The sequence below is a fragment of the Neoarius graeffei genome, chromosome 7 (genome assembly GCF_027579695.1).
Source record: "Neoarius graeffei isolate fNeoGra1 chromosome 7, fNeoGra1.pri, whole genome shotgun sequence".
Taxonomy (NCBI): domain Eukaryota; kingdom Metazoa; phylum Chordata; class Actinopteri; order Siluriformes; family Ariidae; genus Neoarius; species Neoarius graeffei.
In genome coordinates, this window is record NC_083575.1 from 498,952 (window position 1) to 520,733 (window position 21,782).

General features: G+C 44.3%; 1 protein-coding gene across 1 annotated transcript in view; it reads left to right on the top strand.

The window, feature by feature from the left end:
* LOC132888985 (zinc finger protein 271-like) overlaps positions 1 to 21,782 on the top strand; it is a 53,562-nt gene that overhangs the window by 22,484 nt on the left and 9,296 nt on the right. The window contains exons 4-5 of the mRNA XM_060925082.1: positions 11,595 to 11,662; positions 11,833 to 12,011. Coding sequence (XP_060781065.1) covers positions 11,595 to 11,662; positions 11,833 to 12,011 — 247 coding nt within the window. The remainder of the gene's footprint in view (positions 1 to 11,594; positions 11,663 to 11,832; positions 12,012 to 21,782) is intronic.

Consider the following 21,782-nt stretch of genomic DNA (forward strand, 5'->3'; position numbering starts at 1 on the left):
CAAGCAATGTTAACAGTTTCTTAAAGAAACTGTTAACATTGCTTATCATATTAAAGGCCAGCGCGCAACTGTTTTTTTTTTTTTTCTCCGCCGGCCCACACTGAACCACCGGGAAAACTCCCGCTGGCCAGTCCGTGTGTGCGTGGTGTTAGCTGCTTTGGCCTATTGATAAGTAATATGCAATGGTATAAGACGCATTTGTGACGTTACAACAAATTTTAAACAACATACATGTATTGAATAACAACACATAGCCACGTACCCTGGCTCGTTCTCTTTTGGCAAAGGCACCACCGGACTTTCGCTTTTTGACCGCCCCTTCGGGGGGTCTGCTGTCATCTGTTTCTCTTTTGACAGATTGATTGGACCCGGGCCTGTCAAACAACGTCGGCACAGCTGACTCCTCCAACACCAGTGGATAAGTTGGATCAAACATTCTTCGCGTTCTGGACGACAAAGTGAAACAGTGCTCCTCGAAATGTGCTGAACAGAGACGTGACCATTTTGTTGACTTCCAGTTCGCACGCGTTTTGGAAACGTTTCTTTCCCACTCTCTTGCTATTTCTGGGTGTTTTTTCCAAGGAAAGGAATGGAGTTTCACTCCTTCCGACGTGGTGTTAGAACACCCGTAAGCCACACATATAATCCCTTTTCGGTTAGACGCCATTTAACTTTTTCACGCAAGGAAATCACAACACCACAGCTCAATATCACAAAAACGACACACTGATGTGACGTCATTTCTGGCATCTCTGAATGAGCCCGTTCTTATCCAGGTCAATCTCCCGGCGCGAAATTTAAAATTACTTCTGAGGTTTAAAACGGACAGTTAAACCAAGAATTAAAACCAGAATTCATCTTTGGAGTCATATATTGTTTGTTTAGCAATTAATACGATATGCCCGTCAGTGGGTCTTTTAAATCCATGACTGAGGAAGAAGGTAGGTTAAAGCGCCTGGGTGCCGTATCTAAGTCCCGACCAGTGACGGTAAATGTTGCCCAACATGATGGTAATGCACAGACTGACACAACTACACCAACTCTAGTTGATGCTGAGTTACAGGCTAACAGTGATGCTATCAAACAACTGACTGCACAAGTGTCTTCGCTGACCTGACACATGACCCTCGTTGACAGGTCGGCACAACGCATACAGTCTAGTGGCCCTGGTACCTCCGTCAGTTGTCCACAGCCACTGTCAGTCGACAAAAAGGGTAGATGCAAGGACTGTGTCACAAGCGGAACCCTGAACTGTCCCCATTGTTTTGTCTGTGGCCAGGCAGGACACCGACCCATTGGCTGTTTACAAAGGAGGTCATCGGGAAATGGGAAGACGTCACAGGAGAAGGGCAGCCAGTGACCGTGAACAGTGTTACGCCCACAGTTAAGCTTAAGCCGTCAGTCTCACTATGCCAACCAGACTCAGAGACGCATTGCACAGCTCCTAGGGAAATGTTGTACCATGTGCTGCAACATCAATGGTCTACCTATTGAAATGCTTTTAGACTCAGGTGCTCAGGTGACGATGGTCAGCAAAACCTGGATAGACAGTGCATCACCCCATGTCAAAATCCAACCACTTCAGTCCCTCTTTGCCGATCAGTCTTTTGAAATTTCAGCAGCAAATGGTACACAAATTCCCCTGGATGGCTGGGCTGAGGTTGACCTGCAGATTTGTAGTGAGCGCCACGGGTCTGTGACTATTAGAGTACCCCTTCTTGTCAGTCCGAGTTGTCACTGTCCCTTGTTAGGTAGCAATGTCTTAGCCAAGATCATCAAAGAGCATGACAACACCCTTAATGTGACTGCAATCCTGACTGATGCTTTGAGTGTCTCAGAGAACACCGTTGAGGCTTTAGTCTGTGCCCTCCAGATCACCAACACTGACGAGACAGCCTTGTGTACTGTGCGTACCGGCAAGAAAGGTGTCACTATCCCTGCTGGTCGAGTCTATGAAATCAGGTGCCGGGTTAGGGAGTTGTCAGGGAATCGTACCATGCTGTTCCAGCCTCTCATGGAAAACACCTGCCCCAAGGGTCTAGAACTGTTTACTGCCTTAGTCGACATTCCTTGTGGGTCATCAAAATGCATTAAAATTCCCATCCAAAATGCAACCCGACATGCCATTTACCTGACCCAGAGAATCACTCTTGGCACTCTTGAGGAGGTGGCTGATGTGAAACATGTCCTGGGTCCTGAGCACACTCAGCGTGACGGTGTCCAAACCTTTTCAGCTCAGATAAACACAGTGACTTACCTGAACGATGAGCAAGACAAACAGACTTTGCCTAAGATCAAAGACACATGGCACCCCCCTGTTGACGTATCACATCTAGCAGAGGATGAACAGTAGTGAAGGAAATGTTGTTCGATGAGTCAGACGTGTTTGCCAGAGACGATGCTGACATTGGTTGTATTCCTGACCTACAACTTAGACTCAACCTCACAGATGAAACACCTGTCAATTTTACAATGCCATCCCAAAGCCCTTGTATCGAGAGGTAAAAGACTATGTTCAGAACTTGCTTGACCGTGGTTGGATCAGAAAATCCACCTCAGCTTACTCTTCTCCGGTGGTCTGTGTGAGGAAAAAGGACATGAGCCTGTGGCTCTGTGTTGACTTCCGTGGGCTGAACAGCAAGACCATCCCTGACCGTCATCCACTTCTATGCATCCAAGATCCCCTGGACAACTTAGGAGGCAACTCATGGTTCTCCATACTTGACCAGGGCAGTGCCTACCACCAGGGTTTTGTTGAAGAGAGCTGCCGTCACCTCACTGCTTTTAGTACACCTTGGGGGTTTTACGAGTGGGTGCGCCTCCCATTTGGCCTCCCCAACGCCCCAGCAGCATTCCAGCGCTGTATGGAAGGCATGCTGGCTGGTCTGAGGGATGAAAGCTGTTCTTCTTACTTGGATGATGTCCTCTGTTTTTCTAAGACATTTCAGGGGCATGTTGAGGACTTGAGACGAGTGCTGTGTCGCTTACGAGAGCATGGTGTGAAGCTGCGCCCGAAAAAGTGTGAGCTGTTCAAACGCCATGTGAGGTATGTTGGATGCCTGGTCACAAGTGAAGGTGTTCGAATAGACCCAAACAACCTGGAAGCGGTGTTGCAGATGAAGGAGAGACAGCCAAAGAATGTCGGAGAGGTCCGAGCTTTACTGGGTTTCTTGGGCTATTATCGCTCATTCATCCAGGACTTTTCCAGAATAGCCCGACCACTGTTTAAGCTCCAAGAACAGCCTGCTGCGTCCAACACGAGTCCGGTTACAGCAAAGTCCACCCAGAAAGGCAAGACCAGTGGCCAGTTACCATCCAGGACACCAGTTCAGTGGACTCCTGAACACAGTGCTGTTGTGTCCCGCCTTGTGGACATGTTGATCAACCCCCCGATCTTGGCCTAGCCCGACTTCAATTTGTCATTTGTCCTGCACACCGATGCATCCAGTGAAGGTTTGGTGGCTGTGCTCTACCAGGAACAGGATAGTAAACTCCGGGTTATTGCTTATGGGTCCAGGTCGCTTACGCCTGCTGAAAAGAATTATCACTTCCATTCAGGTAAGCTTGAGTTCCTTGCCCTGAAGTGGGCTATCTGCAGTAAGTTCTGGGATTATTTGTATTATGCACCAACATTCACTGTGTATACCGACAACAACCCCCTCACCCAAGTCTTGAGCACGGCCAAGTTGAATGCCGTCGGACACCGCTGGGTTGGTGAATTGGCTGACTTCCACTTTACCATCAAGTATCGGCCAGGCAAGGCAAATGTTGACGCTGACACCCTGTCCAGGTATCCAGTGAAGCTCCAAGATGACTTGTTGGAGTACTCTGAGATACTGCTACCTGAGGTTGTGTCTGCCATCTGGCAGGGGAACAAAGCCGAGAGAGATGAGGATGTGCCCTGGGCTGCTGCCCTTCAGATTTCTGCCGGTGACTATGGCCCTTCCCCAGCGAGTACGCCCATGTTCACCCCAGAGGACATCAGAAATGCCCAGAAAGAGGATGAGTCCATTGGCGAAGTGATCCAGTTGAAAAGCAGTGGATGGAATCCAAGAGATAGAGACCAGAGGCCAATACAACCAGGAACACAACGGCTCATACATGAGTGGAACAGGCTCAAACTGGAAAAAAGGAATTCTGTACAGGCGGTCAGGACAAAATCAACAGCTAGTCCTTCCCAAAGTACTCAAGTCAACTGTGCTCAAACACCTGCATGATGAAATGGGACATGTCGGAGCTGACAAAGTCATCCACCTTGCAAGGCAGCGGTTCTACTGGCCTTTTATGCAGCGTGACATTGAAGATTACATTATTCACCAGTGCTCATGCATTAAACAAAAGCGACCTACTGTCCATGAGAAAGCACCAATGGGCTCAATCACAACTAGTGCCCCTTTTGAGCTGCTCTCTGTCGACTACATGCACCTTGATCCCACTAAAGGTGGCTATGAGTACATCCTTGTTGTAGTAGACCACTTCACCCGCTTTGCTCAGGCCTATCCAACTCGAAATAAGTCTGGAAAAACAGCAGCTGAGAAGATCTTCTATGATTTCATTCCACACTTCGGGTACCCTCAAAAGCTTCACCATGACCAGGGCCGGGAGTTCGAGAACACCCTGTTTCAGAGACTCCAGCAGCTGGCAGGAATTTCTCACTCCCGAACTACTCCTTACCATCCACAGGGGAACCCTGTCGACCATTTTAACAGAACACTTCTCCAGATGCTCAGAACGCTCCATGAGGAAAAGAAGGCAGAGTGGAAAGACCATCTCCCCAGCATAGTCCACGCCTACAACTGTACAAGACACGAGGCAACGGGCTACTCACCTTTCTTTCTCCTCTTTGGAAGACATCCACAGCTCCCCATTGACCTGATCTTCAACCTTGACCCAGGTCGGCAAGCACAGACACGGCAAGAATATGCCCAGACCTGGGCTTCATGGATGCAGGAGGCATACCGGATTGCCTCAGAAAACAGCAAGAAGTCCTCTGAGAAAGGAAAAAGGCACTATGACCAGGGTGCCAGGGGAACTGTGCTGCAACCAGGGTGATCGTGTGCTTGTCAGGAACCTGTCTGAGAGAGGTGGCCCAGGAAAACTCCGATCTTACTGGGAAGGAAAGATCCACCGTGTCATCGAGAGGCTAGGAAATGGTCCAGTTTATCGTGTCCAAGCAGAAACAGGTGGCCGAACCCTCCGTATTCTTCACCGCAACCTTCTCTTGCCTGTCAGTGACTTGCCAGTCAGCCATAAGGAACGTGATACTGGTGTGAAGAAGCCACAAAGACCGAGACCTCATGTGCAGCCAAGAGAAGCTACCAAGTCAGATTGCAGCACCTCCTGTGATGAGGGAGAGTGCTCATACAACTTCAGACTTTTACCTGTGTATGAGAGGAAGGCTGTCAGGCACCGCTCACCGCAACGTGAGCTACACAGCAAGCTGAGGGCTGTGGCTCCAGCATATCAGCCTTTGAACCGAGCACTGGAGTCTGAGGATGTCTGGCAGGCAGAACCATCTGACCCTTTGATGAAAGCAGAACTAATGCCCGCACCACGAAGGGTAGATCCGTCCCCAGCTGTGGAGGGACAGGAGCAACGTGTGGATGATGCTGTGGAGAGTGGAAGCCCTCGGGATCCTGAGACATGTGTTGTGCCTGTTCCTCAGCCAGTGCAAGAGGTGGAACAGCAACTGCGGAGGTCCACCAGACCAGTGAAACCCAGAAGCCTCTTCATGTATGACCAGTCAGGAGAACCTTCCTACCAGCCTTGGAGAATGGGAGCAAATGCCATCTACTGTGTCTTGCATCCCATGCCCACCTACCCAGTGTTTCCTGAGATGTGGTACTACCCTCCCCAAGCTGTGTGGACATACGGAAGAATTGATGGTGGCCAGAACATTGACAGACAATCTTACTTACTACTTACCTGTCATACTTAAATGCTTTAGTTCTAGATGTCAGGAGACATCTTTTAAAGTAGGGGAGTGAGAGACAGGTATAGAAAATGGCTTGCTTTGTAAAACAGTAACCCCCCCCCCCTTCCTAATTTTTTGTTTTATTAGATCTAACCTAATGGTATTAACTAGTAATTTATTTTTCATGCCACTAGATGGCACTGTTACACCATAGTGGGTTGCCATGGAGACAGTAGCTTGAGCACTCAGAAAATAAATGCTGTTTGCTTGAGCAAGACATAATTTCTGTGTATCTGAATTGCATCTAACCCACAGCGCAACCCAGCCTGTGGGCCTTGTACCTGCCCAGATTCCCCTAGGTCTGGCGCCGGTAACATTTGTATGACCTCCATGATTTTTAATGACAACACCAAGTCTTCTAGGCATGGAATGAACAAGTTGGCGACGTTTTGCAACATCAATCTTTTTCCATTCTTCAACAATGACCTCTTTTAGTGACTGGATGCTGGATGGAGAGTGATGCTCAACTTGTCTCTTCAGAATTCCCCATAGGTGTTCGATTGGGTTCAGATCAGGAGACCTACTTGGCCACTGAATCACTTTCACCCTGTTCTTCAGAAATCCAACAGTGGCCTTAGATGTGTGTTTAGGATCATTGCCATGTTGGAAAAGTGCACGACGACCAAGGGGACGGAGTGATGGTAGCATCTTCTCTTTCAGTATAGAACAATACATCTGTAAATTCATGATGCCATCAATGAAATGCAGCTCCCCAACACCAGCAGCACTCATGCAGCCCCACATAAGGACACTGCCACCACCATGTTTCACTGTAGGCACCATGCGTTTTTCTTTGTATTCCTCACCTTTACGATGCCATACAATTTTGAAGCCATCAGTTCCAAAAACATTTATCTTGGTCTCCTCACTCCAGAGTATAGAGTACCAGTAGGCTTCATCTTTGTCGGCATGGGCCCTGGCAAACTCAAGGCGGGCTTTTTTGTTCCTGGGCTTTAGGAGAGGCTTCTTTCGTGGACGGCATCCATGCATGCCATTCCTCTGCAGTGTACGCCGTATTGTGTCACTGGAAATAGTCACCCCAGTTTGGCTTTCTACAACCCCGATTCCAAAAAAGTTGGGACAAATTACAAATTGTAAATAAAAACAGAATGCAATAATTTACAAATCTTAAAAACTGATATTGTATTCACAATAGAACATAGACAACATATTAAATGTCGAAAGTGAGACATTTTGAAATGTTATGCCAAATATTGGCTCATTTGAAATTTCATGACAGCAACACATCTCAAAAAAGTTGGGACAGGGGCAATAAGAGGCTGGAAAAGTTAAAGGTACAAAAAAGGAACAGCTGGAGGACCAAATTGCAACTCATTAGGTCAATTGGCAATAGGTCATTAACATGACTGGGTATAAAAAGAGCATCTTGGAGTGGCAGCGGCTCTCAGAAGTAAAGATGAGAAGAGGATCACCAATCCCCCTAATTCTGCGCCGACAAATAGTGGAGCAATATCAGAAAGGAGTTCGACAGTGTAAAATCGCAGAGTTTGAACAGATCATCATCTACAGTGCATAATATCATCAAAAGATTCAGAGAATCTGGAAGAATCTCTGTGCGTAAGGGTCAAGGCCGGAAAACCATACTGGGTGCCCGTGATCTTCGGGCCCTTAGACGGCACTGCATCACATACAGGCATGCTTCTGTATTGGAAATCACAAAATGGGCTCAGGAATATTTCCAGAGAACATAATCTGTGAACACAGTTCACCGTGCCATCCACCGTTGCCAGCTAAAACTCTGTAGTTCAAAGAAGAAGCCGTATCTAAACATGATCCAGAAGCGCAGACATCTTCTCTGGGCCAAGGCTCATTTAAAATGGACTGTGGCAAAGTGGAAAACTGTTCTGTGGTCAGACGAATCAAAATTTGAAGTTCTTTATGGAAATCAGGGATGCCGTGTCATTCGGACTAAAGAGGAGAAGGACGACCCAAGTTGTTATCAGCGCTCAGTTTAGAAGCCTGCATCTCTGATGGTATGGGGTTGCATTAGTGCGTGTGGCATGGGCAGCTTACACATCTGGAAAGACACCATCAATGCTGAAAGGTATATCCAGGTTCTAGAGCAACATATGCTCCTATCCAGACGACGTCTCCTTCAGGGAAGACCTTGCATTTTCCAACATGACAATGCCAAACTACATACTGCATCAATTACAGCATCATGGCTGCGTAGAAGAAGGGTCCGGGTACTGAACTGGCCAGCCTGCAGTCCAGATCTTTCACCCATAGAAAACATTTGGTGCATCATAAAACGGAAGATACGACAAAAAAAGACCTAAGACAGTTGAGCAATAGAATCCTACATTAGACAAGAATGGGTTAACATTCCTATCCCTAAACTTGAGCAACTTGTCTCCTCAGTCCCCAGACGTTTACAGACTGTTGTAAAGAGAAAAGGGGATGTCTCACAGTGGTAAACATGGCCTTGTCCCAACTTTTTTGAGATGTTGTTGTTGTCATGAAACTTAAAATCACCGAATTTCTCTTTAAATTATACATTTTCTCAGTTTAAACATTTGATATGTCATCTATGTTCTATTCTGAATAAAATATGGAATTTTGAAACTTCCACATCATTGCATTCCGTTTTTATTTACAATTTGTACTTTGTCCCAACTTTTTTGGAATCGGGGTTGTACTTTAGGTAACTGCAGTGAACTTGTATGCCAATTTTCTTCAACCCTTCTCATCAGAAGACGCTCCTGTCGAGGTGTTAACTTCTGTGGACGACCTGGACGTCTCTGTGAGATGGTTGCAGTTCCATCTTTCTTAAATTTTTGTACCACTTTTGCTACAGTATTCTGACTGATAAGTAAAGCTTTGCTGATCATCTTGTAGCCTTCACCTTTGTGGTGTAATGAAGTTTTTCTTTTTGGGGAATTTTGAAGAGACAAGTTGAGCATCACTCTCCATCCAGCATCCAGTCACTAAAAGAGGTCATTGTTGAAGAATGGAAAAAGATTGATGTTGCAAAATATCACCAACTTGTTCATTCCATACCTAGAAGACTTGATGTCATTAAAAATAATGGAGGCCATACAAAGTACTAGATGTAGTAGTTTTTGTTGTGGGGTGTACTCATTTTTGCACCACCCTAATTTTAGTAAAACTGAAACAAAAACGTGTAATCCAAGTTATATTATTAACCTTACTTTCACGTTATAAGTTAAACAGATGTTATATTAAACTTGTCAACATTTTGGAAATTGTGTTCATTGAGATTGTTTAAAATTTTACTTTTCAAAGAGGGTGCACTCATTTATGCTGAGTGCTGTAACTTCTGCATAGTGACAAAACCAGCCATATGGGGGGGAAATCCGGCTAAACCCCTGCTGCAGCAGGGCATATTTTACAAGTACCATGCAACTATCTGAGGAAATTATGATTAAAACATTGATAGAATTAGACTAAAATTAAAATTGAGTTCCATTGATGAAATCTTGACCAAAAAAAGGACTAAAATGTAACTACTATTTTCATGACACAAGACTAAAAGTAAATTTAAAATCATTTAAATTAAAGATGAACACTGCTACACTGAACTAAAACAACATTGGTGCCCAAATGAATATTACTTGTACAGATCAAAAATATTTTAAATAAAACCCATTTAGAGACAGAACTGACTTTTAAAGTTGTGTATTTTTGTAGCTGTCTGTTTAGAGACCAAAACACAAGGGACAGATATTTATCAGAGAGGTCTGATTCACAGCACAGCTTTGCCATGTCAGAAGTAAAGCCTTTTATGAGAAATCTTTCCTTTGCCTGAATTATGATAAAGCCTTGCTTGCATTTTCCTATAGTTACTAAATTCATCTCGGAGCTTGTCAGCTGTTTTGTGAATCTTACGATACAGTCAAAAACCTTTAATTCAGCCTTCGTGAGGCTTAATAATATTGGCATGAGCCATTGTTCTTGTTTCTGTAAGCCTCATTTAAAGCCATATACAGTGAGGCAAAAAAGTATTTAGTCAGTCACCAATTGTGCAAGTTCTCCCACTTAAAAAGATGAGAGGCCTGTAATTTTCATCATAGGTATACCTCAATTATAAGAAACAAAATGAGGAAAAAAAATCCAGAAAATCACATTGTCTGTCTGATTTTTAAAGAATTTATTTGCAAATTATGGTGGAAAATAAGTATTTGGTCAATAACAAAAGTTCATCTCAATACTTTGGTTATATACCCTTTGTTGGCAATGACAGAGGTCAGATGTTTTCTTTAAGTCTTCACAAGGTTTTCACACACTGTTGCTGGTATTTTGGCCCATTCCTCCATGCAGATCTCCTCTAGAGCAGTGATGTTTTGGGGCTGTCGCTGGGCAACACGGACTTTCAACTCCCTCCGAAGATTTTCTATGGGGTTGAAATCTGGAGACTGGCTAGGCCACTCCAGGACCTTGAAATGCTTCTTACGAAGCCACTCCATCGTTGCCCGGGTGGTGTGTTTGGGATCATTGTCATGCTGAAAGACCCAGCCACGTTTCATCTTCAATGCCCTTGCTGATGGAAGGAGGTTTTCACTCAAAATCTCACGATACATGGCCCCATTCATTCTTTCCTTTACACGGCTCAGTCGTCCTGGTCCCTTTGCAGAAAAACAGCCCCGAAGCATGATGTTTCCACCCCCATGCTTCACAGTAAGTATGGTGTTCTTTGGATGCAACTCAGCATTCTTTCTCCTCCAAACACAAGTTGAGTTATTACCAAAAAGTTATATTTTGGTTTCATCTGACCATATGACATTCTCCCAATCTTCTTCTGGATCATCCAAATGCTCTCTAGCAAACTTCAGACGGGCCTGGACATGTACTGGCTTAAGCAGGGGGACACGTCTGGCACTGCAGGATTTGAGTCCCTGGCGGTGTAGTGTGTTACTGATGGTAGCCTTTGTTACTTTGGTCCCAGCTCTCTGCAGGTCATTCAGTAGGTCCCCCCGTGTGGTTCTGGGATTTTTGCTCATCGTTCTTGTGATCATTTTGACCCCACGGGGTGAGATCTTGCGTGGAGCCCCAGATCGAGGGAGATTATCAGTGGTCTTGTATGTCTTCCATTTTCTAATAATTGCTCCCACAGTTGATTTCTTCACACCAAGCTGCTTACCTATTGCAGATTCAGTCTTCCCAGCCTGGTGCAGGTCTACAATTTTGTTTCTGGTGTCCTTTGACAGCTCTTTGGTCTTGGCCATAGTGGAGTTTGGAGTGTGACTGTTTGAGGTTGTGGACAGGTGTCTTTTATACTGATAACGAGTTCAAACAGGTGCCATTAATACAGGTAACGAGTGGAGGACAAAGGAGCCTCTTAAAGAAGTTGTTGCAGGTCTGTGAGAGCCAGAAATCTTGCTTGTTTGTAGGTGACCAAAAACTTATTTTACCAAGGAATTTACCAATTAATTCATTAAAAATCCTACAATGTGATTTCCTGGATTCTTTCCCCTCATTCTGTCTCTCATAGTTGAAGTGTACCTATGATGAAAATTACAGGCCTCTCTCATCTTTTTAAGTGGGAGAACTTGCACAATTGGTGGCTGACTAAATACTTTTTTGCCCCACTGTATTGATTTTGTGTAAAAAAAAAAGTAAATGTGGTATTTTTCTACAGGTATTCAGGAGCATGCAGTGTGAAGAATACATCGATGCCAAAAGAGAGACTCATGTGAATTGGATGAGGTGAGCAGTACACTAGCTGTTGGGTCATTTTAATGATTTGATTTTACAGCTCCTCATTTGTTGGTAGAACTTTATATTCATGTCATTGATATCTCCACCATGCTTTCTCCAAGTCTGTAACTCTGATCTAATTGTTTACCTTTTTCTGAAACGTTGCCTCACTCTTTTAGGTATGTGAATTGTGCCCGTAATGAAGAAGAACAGAATCTTGTGGCAATTGAGTATCAAGGTGGAATTCTGTATCGTTGCTGTCGATCCATTAACCCAGGACAGGAGCTCTTGGTGTGGTATGAAGAGGAGTACACCAAAGAACTCAGTCTTGCACCTACAGGAACAACCAGGCAGCAAGGTGTTACTTTTGTCTAAGACTTTATAGAAGTTATTTTCTGCATCATTTCATGACGTTTCTGAGCCTACCAGTGTTTCTGGGATGAAAGCTGTTGTACAATGCAGTCTGCAATAACTAGAGCATTCCCCAGAGAACTCATTTTGGCCTGTTCCACCAACCAGATAGGTCTTATCGATCATATGACCGTGACCAACCAGAGAGGGTGAAGTCTATCAGCTTCCTTTGAGACACATGAAGTCCGCCCACTGCATATCTTGCTATTGCAAAACTGACTACAGTGGTGCTTGAAAGTTTGTGAACCCTTTAGAATTTTCTATATTTCTGCATAAATATGACCTAAAACATCATCAGATTTTCACCCAGGTCCTAAAAGTAAAGAGAACCCAGTTAAAGAAATGAGACAAAAATATTATACTTGGTCATTTATTTATTGAGGAAAATGATCCAATATTACATATCTGTAAGTGGCAAAAATATGTGACCCTTTGCTTTCAGTATCTGGTGTGACCCCCTTGTGCAGCAATAACTGCAACTAAACGTTTCCGGTAACTTTTGATCAGTCCTGCACACCGGCTTGGAGGAATTTTAGCCCATTCCTCCATACAGAACAGCTTCAACTCTGGGATATTGGTGGGTTTCCTCACATGAACTACTTGCTTCAGGTCCTTCCACAACATTTTGATTGGATTAAGGTCAGGACTTTGACTTGGCCATTCCAAAACATTAACTTTATTCTTCTTTAACTATTCTTTAGTAGAACAACTTGTGTGCTTAGGGTCGTTGTCTTGCTGCATGACCCACCTTCTCTTGAGATTCAGTTCATGGACAACAGATGTCCTGACATTTTCCTTTAGAATTCACTGGTATAATTCAGAATTCATTGTTCCATCAATGCTGGCAAGCCGTCCTGGCCCAGATGCATCAAAACAGGCCCAAACCATGATAGTATCACCACCATGTTTCACAGATGGGATAACGTTCTTATGCTGTAACGCAGTGTTTTCCTTTCTCCAAACATAACGCTTCTCATTTAAACCCAAAAGTTCTATTTTGGTCTCATCCTTCCACAGAACATTTTTCCAATAGCCTTCTGGCTTGTGCATGTGATCTTTAGCAAACTGCAGATGAGCAGCAATGTTCTTTTTGGAGATCAGTGGCTTTCTCCTTGCAGCCCTACCATGCACACCATTGTTCTGTGTTCTCCTGATGGTGGACTCATGAACATTAACATTAGCCGATGTGAGAGAGGCCTTCAGTTGCTTAGAAGTTACTTTGGGGTCCTTTGTGACTTCGCTGACTATTACACGCCTTGCTCTTGGAGTGATCTCTGTTGCTTGACCACTCCTGGGGAGGGTAACAACGGTCTTGAATTTCCTCTACTTGTACACAATCTGTCTGACTGTGGATTGGTGGAGTCCAAACTCTTTAGAGATGGTTTTGTAACCTTTTCCAGCCTGATGAGCATCAACAACGTTTTTTCTGAGGTCCTCAGAAATCTCCTTTGTTCGTGCCATGATACACTTCCACAAACATGTGTTGTGAAGGTCAGACTTTAATATATCCCTGTTTTTTAAATAAAACAGGGTGCCCACTCACACCTGATTGTCATCCCATTGATTGAAAACACCTGACTCTAATTTCACCTTCAAATTAACTGCTAATCCTAGAGGTTCACATACTTTTGCTACTCACAGATATGTAATATTGGATCACTTTCCTCAATAAATAAATGACCAAGTATAATATTGTTGTCTCATTTGTTTAACTGGGTTCTCTTTATCTACTTTTAGGACTTGTGTGAAAATCTGATGATGTTTTAGGTCATATTTATGCAGAAATGTAGAAAATTCTAAAAGGTTCACAAACTTTCAAGCACCACTGTATATAGTAAACCACAAGTTATTGTTGTAGTTTTATTCATCATGCCCAGTTTAACCAGAAGTAGCGTAAAATGCACACCCTGTGGATCCCGAGTGGCACAGCAGAAAAGTGTTGTCCCAGTCTTCCTCCCTATCATCCAGATATTGCCACTTTCAAATTCTAATGACGCCACAATCATCTGTGGTTGGGAGCTCAAGACAGCAAAATTGTCTGGGCTCTCTGGGAGGGAGAGATGGCATGCTCTCTCTTCTCTGCCCTGTCAGTTACACTGGCCAGTCATGGGTGTGTGAGAGCACATTTTATAGGAAGTAAGTGGATTGGGCTTTCGTCCGAGTGTGCTTTGCAGCCCCCTGACATTGTATGAGTAAAATGTGGCCAACTGGTGTTTCTTGTCTTGGAGGAAGCACATGATAGCCCTCCCTGGTTGGTAGCTGTTATGTGATACTGGAGAGGAGTCTGATGGGTGGGAATTGGCCATGGCTAAATTAGGGAGAAAATTGGGGAGAAATCGGGGGGGAATGCCCTGTCACAGCAAACACATAATATAGGATAATGTTAGACCTCCCCATATTACAGAAACACTGGGGGCGGCATTATAATACCTTCAGTGCAATATAACCAGCTGGCTGGAAAGAAGTTAGTTGAACACACACATGCAGTGTGTCTCAACCAAGCGAAGTTGTTAATTGGATAATGCAGATGTCAGTCAAACCCATCAACCATTATAAAAATCAATTGCAACACATTTGCTTTATTTCAGGAACATATGTGATGGTTATATTATCAAGCAATTTAACAAGCAATAACAGTTTTAGTATTTTTATGGAATTCAATAATTCCACAAGGGTCATACCATGGAGAACTTATCTTTTTAATTATGTTAAATTTTAGCTCCTTAAAGTGCATATCACGGGTAAATTCAGGAGCAAGATCAATTTAATTCTCCTATTTTATATTAAACTTTGGTCAAATATCTATAACATTCTGCATTCTCTGAAATTTTTTTACCTTGCGCAATACCAGAAAAATTCAGTTGAAATCAAGCCATTTGAGGCGAATCGGTCTGCCTCTGGAAAAACTTGGCGTTTGAATTTCCCGGCAAACACTGATTTTCGTGACGTCGTGTGCAGAACGCCTCCCTCTGAATCTTACGTCAGCGCTGGTTTATGAGAAAACGACCTGGTGGTTTTCTGCAAATTTCTTCAACGTTATCGCGTAATTATTAAAATGGTTAACAGATGTATCGTAGGAGGGTGTAGGAACACCAATCATGATGGGATTAGTACTCATTGTAGGTATCATGCCGCCATCTTGTGTCTAAGAACTACAATTCCCAGCCAACTTCCGCGTTGACTACGTCACGCCTGGGCAGGATCACGTACATCATTCCTCAGGTTTCAACAAAAGGACTTGGAACCCAGCCATCTTGGCTCTTTCGCGTCGGACTCTAAAACGAGACTGACCTAAAAAGAGAACTCATCATCAGACATCTAAACAGCGCGTTTCCTTCTTTAATCTGCTCCTGATCAAAGTAGATATCGGAAACACGCGATCATCAACTCAAGCGAGTTATTAAACCGGTTTTTGCAAGTATTATTTTCTTTTAAAGGCGTACGCAACGGCAAGTGAAAGCAATTTTATTTTTGCTTAGAAAAGTGGCTGCCCCCCCCCCCTTTTCTCTTAAATCCGCACGCGGCACTGCTGAAAAGACTTTCGTCATCATCCACGAAGATCTTCAAAGCAACCTCTCTCTCTTCCTCTCCAAGATCTACTTCTCCAGTGAGACGGTGCTTCCTACAAAGGCGAGACTTTTTGCAGTAAGGAAAGGCACTGGGCGAAAGATTAGTCTTAGTAATTAATTCACTAAGTGTGAAGTTATATTCAGGAATAAGTGTGCACACTGTATTATTGTTGATTCTCTATTATTTGGTACTATTGATTTTAATTTGGTTAATCAATAAGTTCTTGCATGTTATCTCTCTCCTAACATTCTAATTTCATTTAACTCACTCATATTGTGACCTCATTAAGATTTCAGAATGTTTTGCCTCCAGAAAGGGCCTTTGCATGCTTAGGAAGAGCCCCTCCTCCTTTCCCTTTTGTCCTTAAACACGAGGTCCTCTGTATCAGTGTTGGACAAATATCATAAGTCCTAAGTTTAATTCAACCTTGATAGCAATTCTCCTGTTTGCATTTAAAGCCATATAAACTACAGATGACTGTTTGAATGTATTTTAATCATTAATTTCTGGTTTTTGACACACACAGTTCACTAGGCCTAGCTTTTCTTTGTCTAGTTAGCATATATAGCTAATCACCACTAGGCCTAGCCTCTTTGTCTGTTAAACACGTGGACCACATGGTGTCTAGTGTAGCCATATAGCTAATCACTTGGCTACACACACACACACACACACACACACGTGCTCACTAAACTCTGAGGATTCCCCTCCTCCAAGATTGCAGATAAGACACTCTGGCTCGTCCTGGCACGGACACGCACGCACACGCGCGCACACACACACACACATACCAAGATTGCAGATAACAAAATTCCTGTGTCCCACATAGCTCACAAGCTAAAACTGCTTATACACACACCCCACACACACACACACACACACTGTTTACAGAAGATTTCAATTCTGCTGCTATTAAATTGTTCAATTTTTCCTTATCTTTTTATAATAAACTCTATTATTATTATTGAAATTGTGTGGTGTCTATCTGCTGTTCTAAATACTTTTGAAGTCGCCCACATCGCAAAAGAACTCCTAAGGTGTATGAATAATTAGATGCAGTTTGGTAAGTGATAAATTTGAATTATCAAATTTTAAACGATTCTTCAATTGATTCTTTAAATGATTCACTAAATGATTCACTTGATTCACTAAATGATTCACTTGATTCACTAAATGATTCACTTCAAACGATTCAAATGAGACTGATTCTATGGTATGATTCAATTCAAATGAGTCAAATTAAACGATTCAATAGGATTGATTCATTTTAACTATTAACCTTCAAATTTAATGAGACTGATTTCATGTAATTATTAAAGATTGATCACTTATCCAATCTTGAATACACAATCATTAATTGCACCTACATAAGTGGCGCCCCGTGTGAGGCGATTGGTTTGTCGACTTCTTGAGTATTGTTACAGCAGATTCAGTACTGCTAAGTATACCCCCAGGTGTGTTAAACAGGAGTGTGATAACCATATCACAAATTCTAACAACCTATTGATAACTTAGGATAAGAGAACATCTCCAACCAATTAAACCTTGTTAATTAATTAATTACATAGTTAATATTAATTAATCCTAATTGATTAATAAGTAACTCATTGATTGGTTAATTACCCAATACCCAATCTAAATAAAATGGCATCCCCTCGTGTCTCAGAGACTGAAGACAACGAGCAGGACGTGTCCCTTTTTGAGGTCATCGCAGACCTCATTCACTGCTCTGACTCCGATAGGGCAACCGTTAGGGGCATGAGTAGGCATGATTGCCAAGCTAACAATCAACTCAATAGCACAAATGAGAGATCCAAGGAGAACAACAGTCAGTGTCCAAGATGCACTAGGTAAACTATTCCTGTTACACTTCCAGGATACTGATCAACAGATCAGATCCCTGCGCGGAGAGGTTGACAGGCTGACCATCAGCAACGCCGAGCTGACAGCCGAGGTCAATGATTTATCTAGGGAGCGTAGCCTCTTGAAGGACTCCCTTGATGAGTGTGCCAAAAGGCTAGAGAAAGGCGCCAGAAGGGCTGCCAAGGAGCAGAACCCCAAAGAAGGGCGTGAAGGGTGTGAGAGACCCCCAACCATGCGTCAAAGTTTAGAGCGGGAAGAGACGACCGAACTGGACACCGAGGATTACCTGGTCGAGCACCAGGTTGCCCCGCTAACCTCCAACTCGCTACACGACTCCGTCGTCGTCTAGCCAGGGTGGAGTTGCCCTGCACTCATCCCGAGCCCAGGCCCGTAGCACACCTAGGTCAGTGCACTACAGCTTCCCTGATCCACCTTCAGGTGAATCAGACTACGACTCTCGTGCGGAACGGGAGCAATTCCAGAGTAGCTCAGATAGTGAGCACTCAGGAAAGCGAAGGGGGTCATGTAAGGACGCGCACCAAGCCCTCCGCATACAGCAAATTGACCTACTTGCCAAAGATATCGAGCAATTCGATCCCGATAATAAAAGAACCAACATAAATGATTATTTACGAGAAATTGACCGATGCCTGATGGACCTACCGAGAGCCACAACGTGAGAGAAGCTTAAACTGGTCTGGAAGACCTCCAGTAGCAGCATCCGTGCCTTTTTAGAGACACTACCACCAAACGTTTGCGATAGTTATTCAAAACTTCGCAATTACATGCGGGAAGAATATGCGCCGTACACGGATGAAACCTCTGCAACGTTGTGTGCTATACAAATCAAACAGAAACGGTCTGAGGCACCTCGTGAATATTATAGACGACTACGTACCGCCTACTTCCAGGGTAGCAATGCACCAGGTTTAGAAGAAGATAGGGGCTTCAAATCCCTTTTCTTACATAACCTCCACCCAAGTGTGCGGACTCAAGTCACACTGATGTGTCGGCAAAATTGCTACTCAATGAAGGAAACTAGGCAGCTAGCCCAAATGACCTGGGAGACCATTGTCAAAACCGTAAACAGAAACGATGATGAACCCAGAGTCCTTAGCCTCCAAGGTGAGGACAAGCCCCCGCTAACCTTAGGAGGAGGTGCAGCACCAAAAGGGGGACCCACCTGGAAAAATCCCGGTCCAGCCCGATCCTTGCCGAGCCATCACCAAGGTGAGTGGGAGAATCGGCAAGGTAAGGCCAGGAGAGACCGATGGCAAGGCCACAGTGACTATGGCAACCGCCCATCATGTAAAAAGGGTCATAAGGAACAAAGTGGTTGGCAGCAAGACCGTCATCCCCACTCTGGCCAGAGATGGCAGGAGCGTTCCGACCGTAACACTAAACGTAGAGGTAGAAATGAACAACACAGTGACTCGGACCAACCTGATGAGTCCCACTCAGAACTGGACTCTTTGAAGGCCTGTTTGGCTGAATTTAGGAAACTGTTACAGGAACAGTCAAATTCCTCAACCGATAAAACCAAAGAGCCTGAGAAAAATGACAAAAGCTATTTACTGGCATGACTAGGCCAGGAACCACGAGTAGATCTCATGAAAGGGGGAGGAGATCCCTCTGAAACAGCAGGCGAGGGTCAGGATGTAGGGCCCCCCCTGGTGGCGAAGGCAAACCCACAAAACGCACCTTTCACGTGCGCTACAGTCTTCACCACCATCTCTGACACACGGCTCTCACAAGGCGACCCAATCCCAACCAAGCCCTGCAATATAAACTTAGTCAGCTTTACACAAATCAAAATCCCACAGTCGTTGGATCCCACAAAACATGCACAAACTCGTTGCAATGAGATTAGTGCGAACACTGATCAACCAAGTGCCACGCGAGATCAAATTTCTGATGAACTTCAGTTCATGTCTTTGCACACTGAGTCCGGTGTTGAAACACCCGACATCGCGACTCCCCCTAGTGGCCACAATTCTTTGAAAAACCTCCCTCCATCCATCGACTCAGACACAGACACCCATTTCACTGTTGGTGTAATGGCTGCGCTGTGGAACATGTTAGGCATCGAGGCGAAATTCCATATCGCATACCACCCTCAATCCTCTGGTCAGGTTGAACGAGCCAATCAAACCATTGTGAGCATGCTGCGAAAGTATGTCACCCACCATGGTAAAGATTGGGATGTGAAACTTCCCTTGGTGCCAAGGGCCATTCGGTCCACCCCTCATCACACCACTGGAGTCACACCTTTTGAGATGATGACTGGGCGAGAAATGGTTCTCCCACTGCATCTTCTATACAGACCAGAGGACATGAGCGTCGCCACTGCATACACTGCACATCAATATGTCAGCGACCTACAGTCAACCTTTACAGGTGCCCAAAAGAATCTCGATTTGAGTGTAGGACACAAAGCCTACTATGCCCAAATCCTAGAGAAGTTCCTACCATCCTGGTTGAGACCTTTTGATCGTGGGAAAACCGTTCCCCATCGTGTATCACATTAGGACACCCCGACCTAATCAAACGCTCTCATATCGATGGGTCCATAATAATCAAAGCAAACTTTTTGAACAGTCCTCACTCCAAAAGGGGGTGGACGATAGCTAGGCCCATCCTGTCTACTTAGCTTGTATGCATCACTTATCTTTAAGCATATGCTAACATTCCCGATCATATGTATCAACCCAATAAAATAAAAGAAAATCCTTCTGTATGTTACAGAATGGACTCCCTCGGAATCCTGTGCATCTTCCTCACCCTACAACTGAGTCAGTCAAGTGAGGTGGTGGAGCCTGGCCCCCCCAGCTGGCATCATCCTGCAGGAGGCTCCTGGGCTCCTTCTTACAAACTGTCGCATCCACACTCAACAGGTATACGCCCGACTAGACCCATGGGCCGTATACCGCAAACACTTCAGGTCACTGATACCTTCGAGCGACGATAACAGACCAAATGGCGAGATATCTAATGTAGTTGTACACGCTAAACGCACCACTACCCACATGCTAGAACAGTTACAAAAATTCATAGTCACCAAGGAAGAACTGAGTGGTAAAACACGTCAGAAAAGGTTCCTCGGGGGTTTAATTATCGGTGCATCTGCCATTGGATCCTTGTTTTCTATTGGTCTCTCTGCAGCAAACACAGTCAGTTTGAATACGCTGAAAAAGGAAGTTAGCATTCTGCAAAAGGAAATGCCAGAGATCCGAGAGAAACTGCTTATCCAACAATACGAGCTGCAGGGCTTAGGCAGATCCCTGCAGGGAACTATACTAACCGTTAACCTGCATACTGATCTAATCCATAACATTATGCAGACTGTAGACAAATTGGCTGAAAGAATCAAGAACGAGATCAAATATGTCCGAGAAATAAGGGATTTAATGCAAGACCTGCTTAGAGAAGTAGGTGACTCAATCAGTTCCCTGAGTAGTGGCAAGGTCCCATCGTATCTCACACCCCTTAGCTTGGTGGAGAATATACTACAATCCACTACTACTACTAGAGACGTGCATTCCTCGCAAATACACCTGGCATATAGTCTCGGTAGTGCTATCCCCATTTTTGTGAGTCCACAAGATTTCGAGATAGGTTTCATACTAAATCTACCCATCATTGAGAGAAACAACATATATAGACTCAAGTCTGTCCTCAACGTAGGTTTCTGGAAGGACAATGTCCATATACACATACAAACACCACCCATGGTAGCATACCATGGCGACAACCCCTCTGTCTATTTTATTCCCAACCTAGAGATGTGTACTTCCACTAAAAACATCCACTGGGTCTGCCCAAGCAACCCATTTATTAGAGACACTACAGATCGCCTGTGCGGTCTGAGGGCGAAAGCGCCCGAACAAAAGTGTGTAGGTCAAATGTCCGCAAAGGACGAGGATATGGAAACTAGAGTAGAGAGAGCTGGTAGTCGGTGGGTTGTTAACACTCTGAAAACTGAAATCTTGATGTCCTACAACCAGCACCACACAGCCACAAGAATGAAAATCCCAAACCAAACGGTGTTCCTTAGTGTACCACAGGGAGCCACCATTCACATAGATGACATCACTCTACACCATCTTAGTACTGACAGGTATGATTCGGAGATTGAGATGATGGACGCCTTTGAAGGTTATGATCTTGAGATCAGTAACACCCTCCAACAGCAATTGCTGGTTGAAGGGACCAAAACGGTGAAATTTAGTGTAGATCAGAATGGAATTTCGACCATAGTCTCCTAAAACTGGGTCAGAGGGTTACT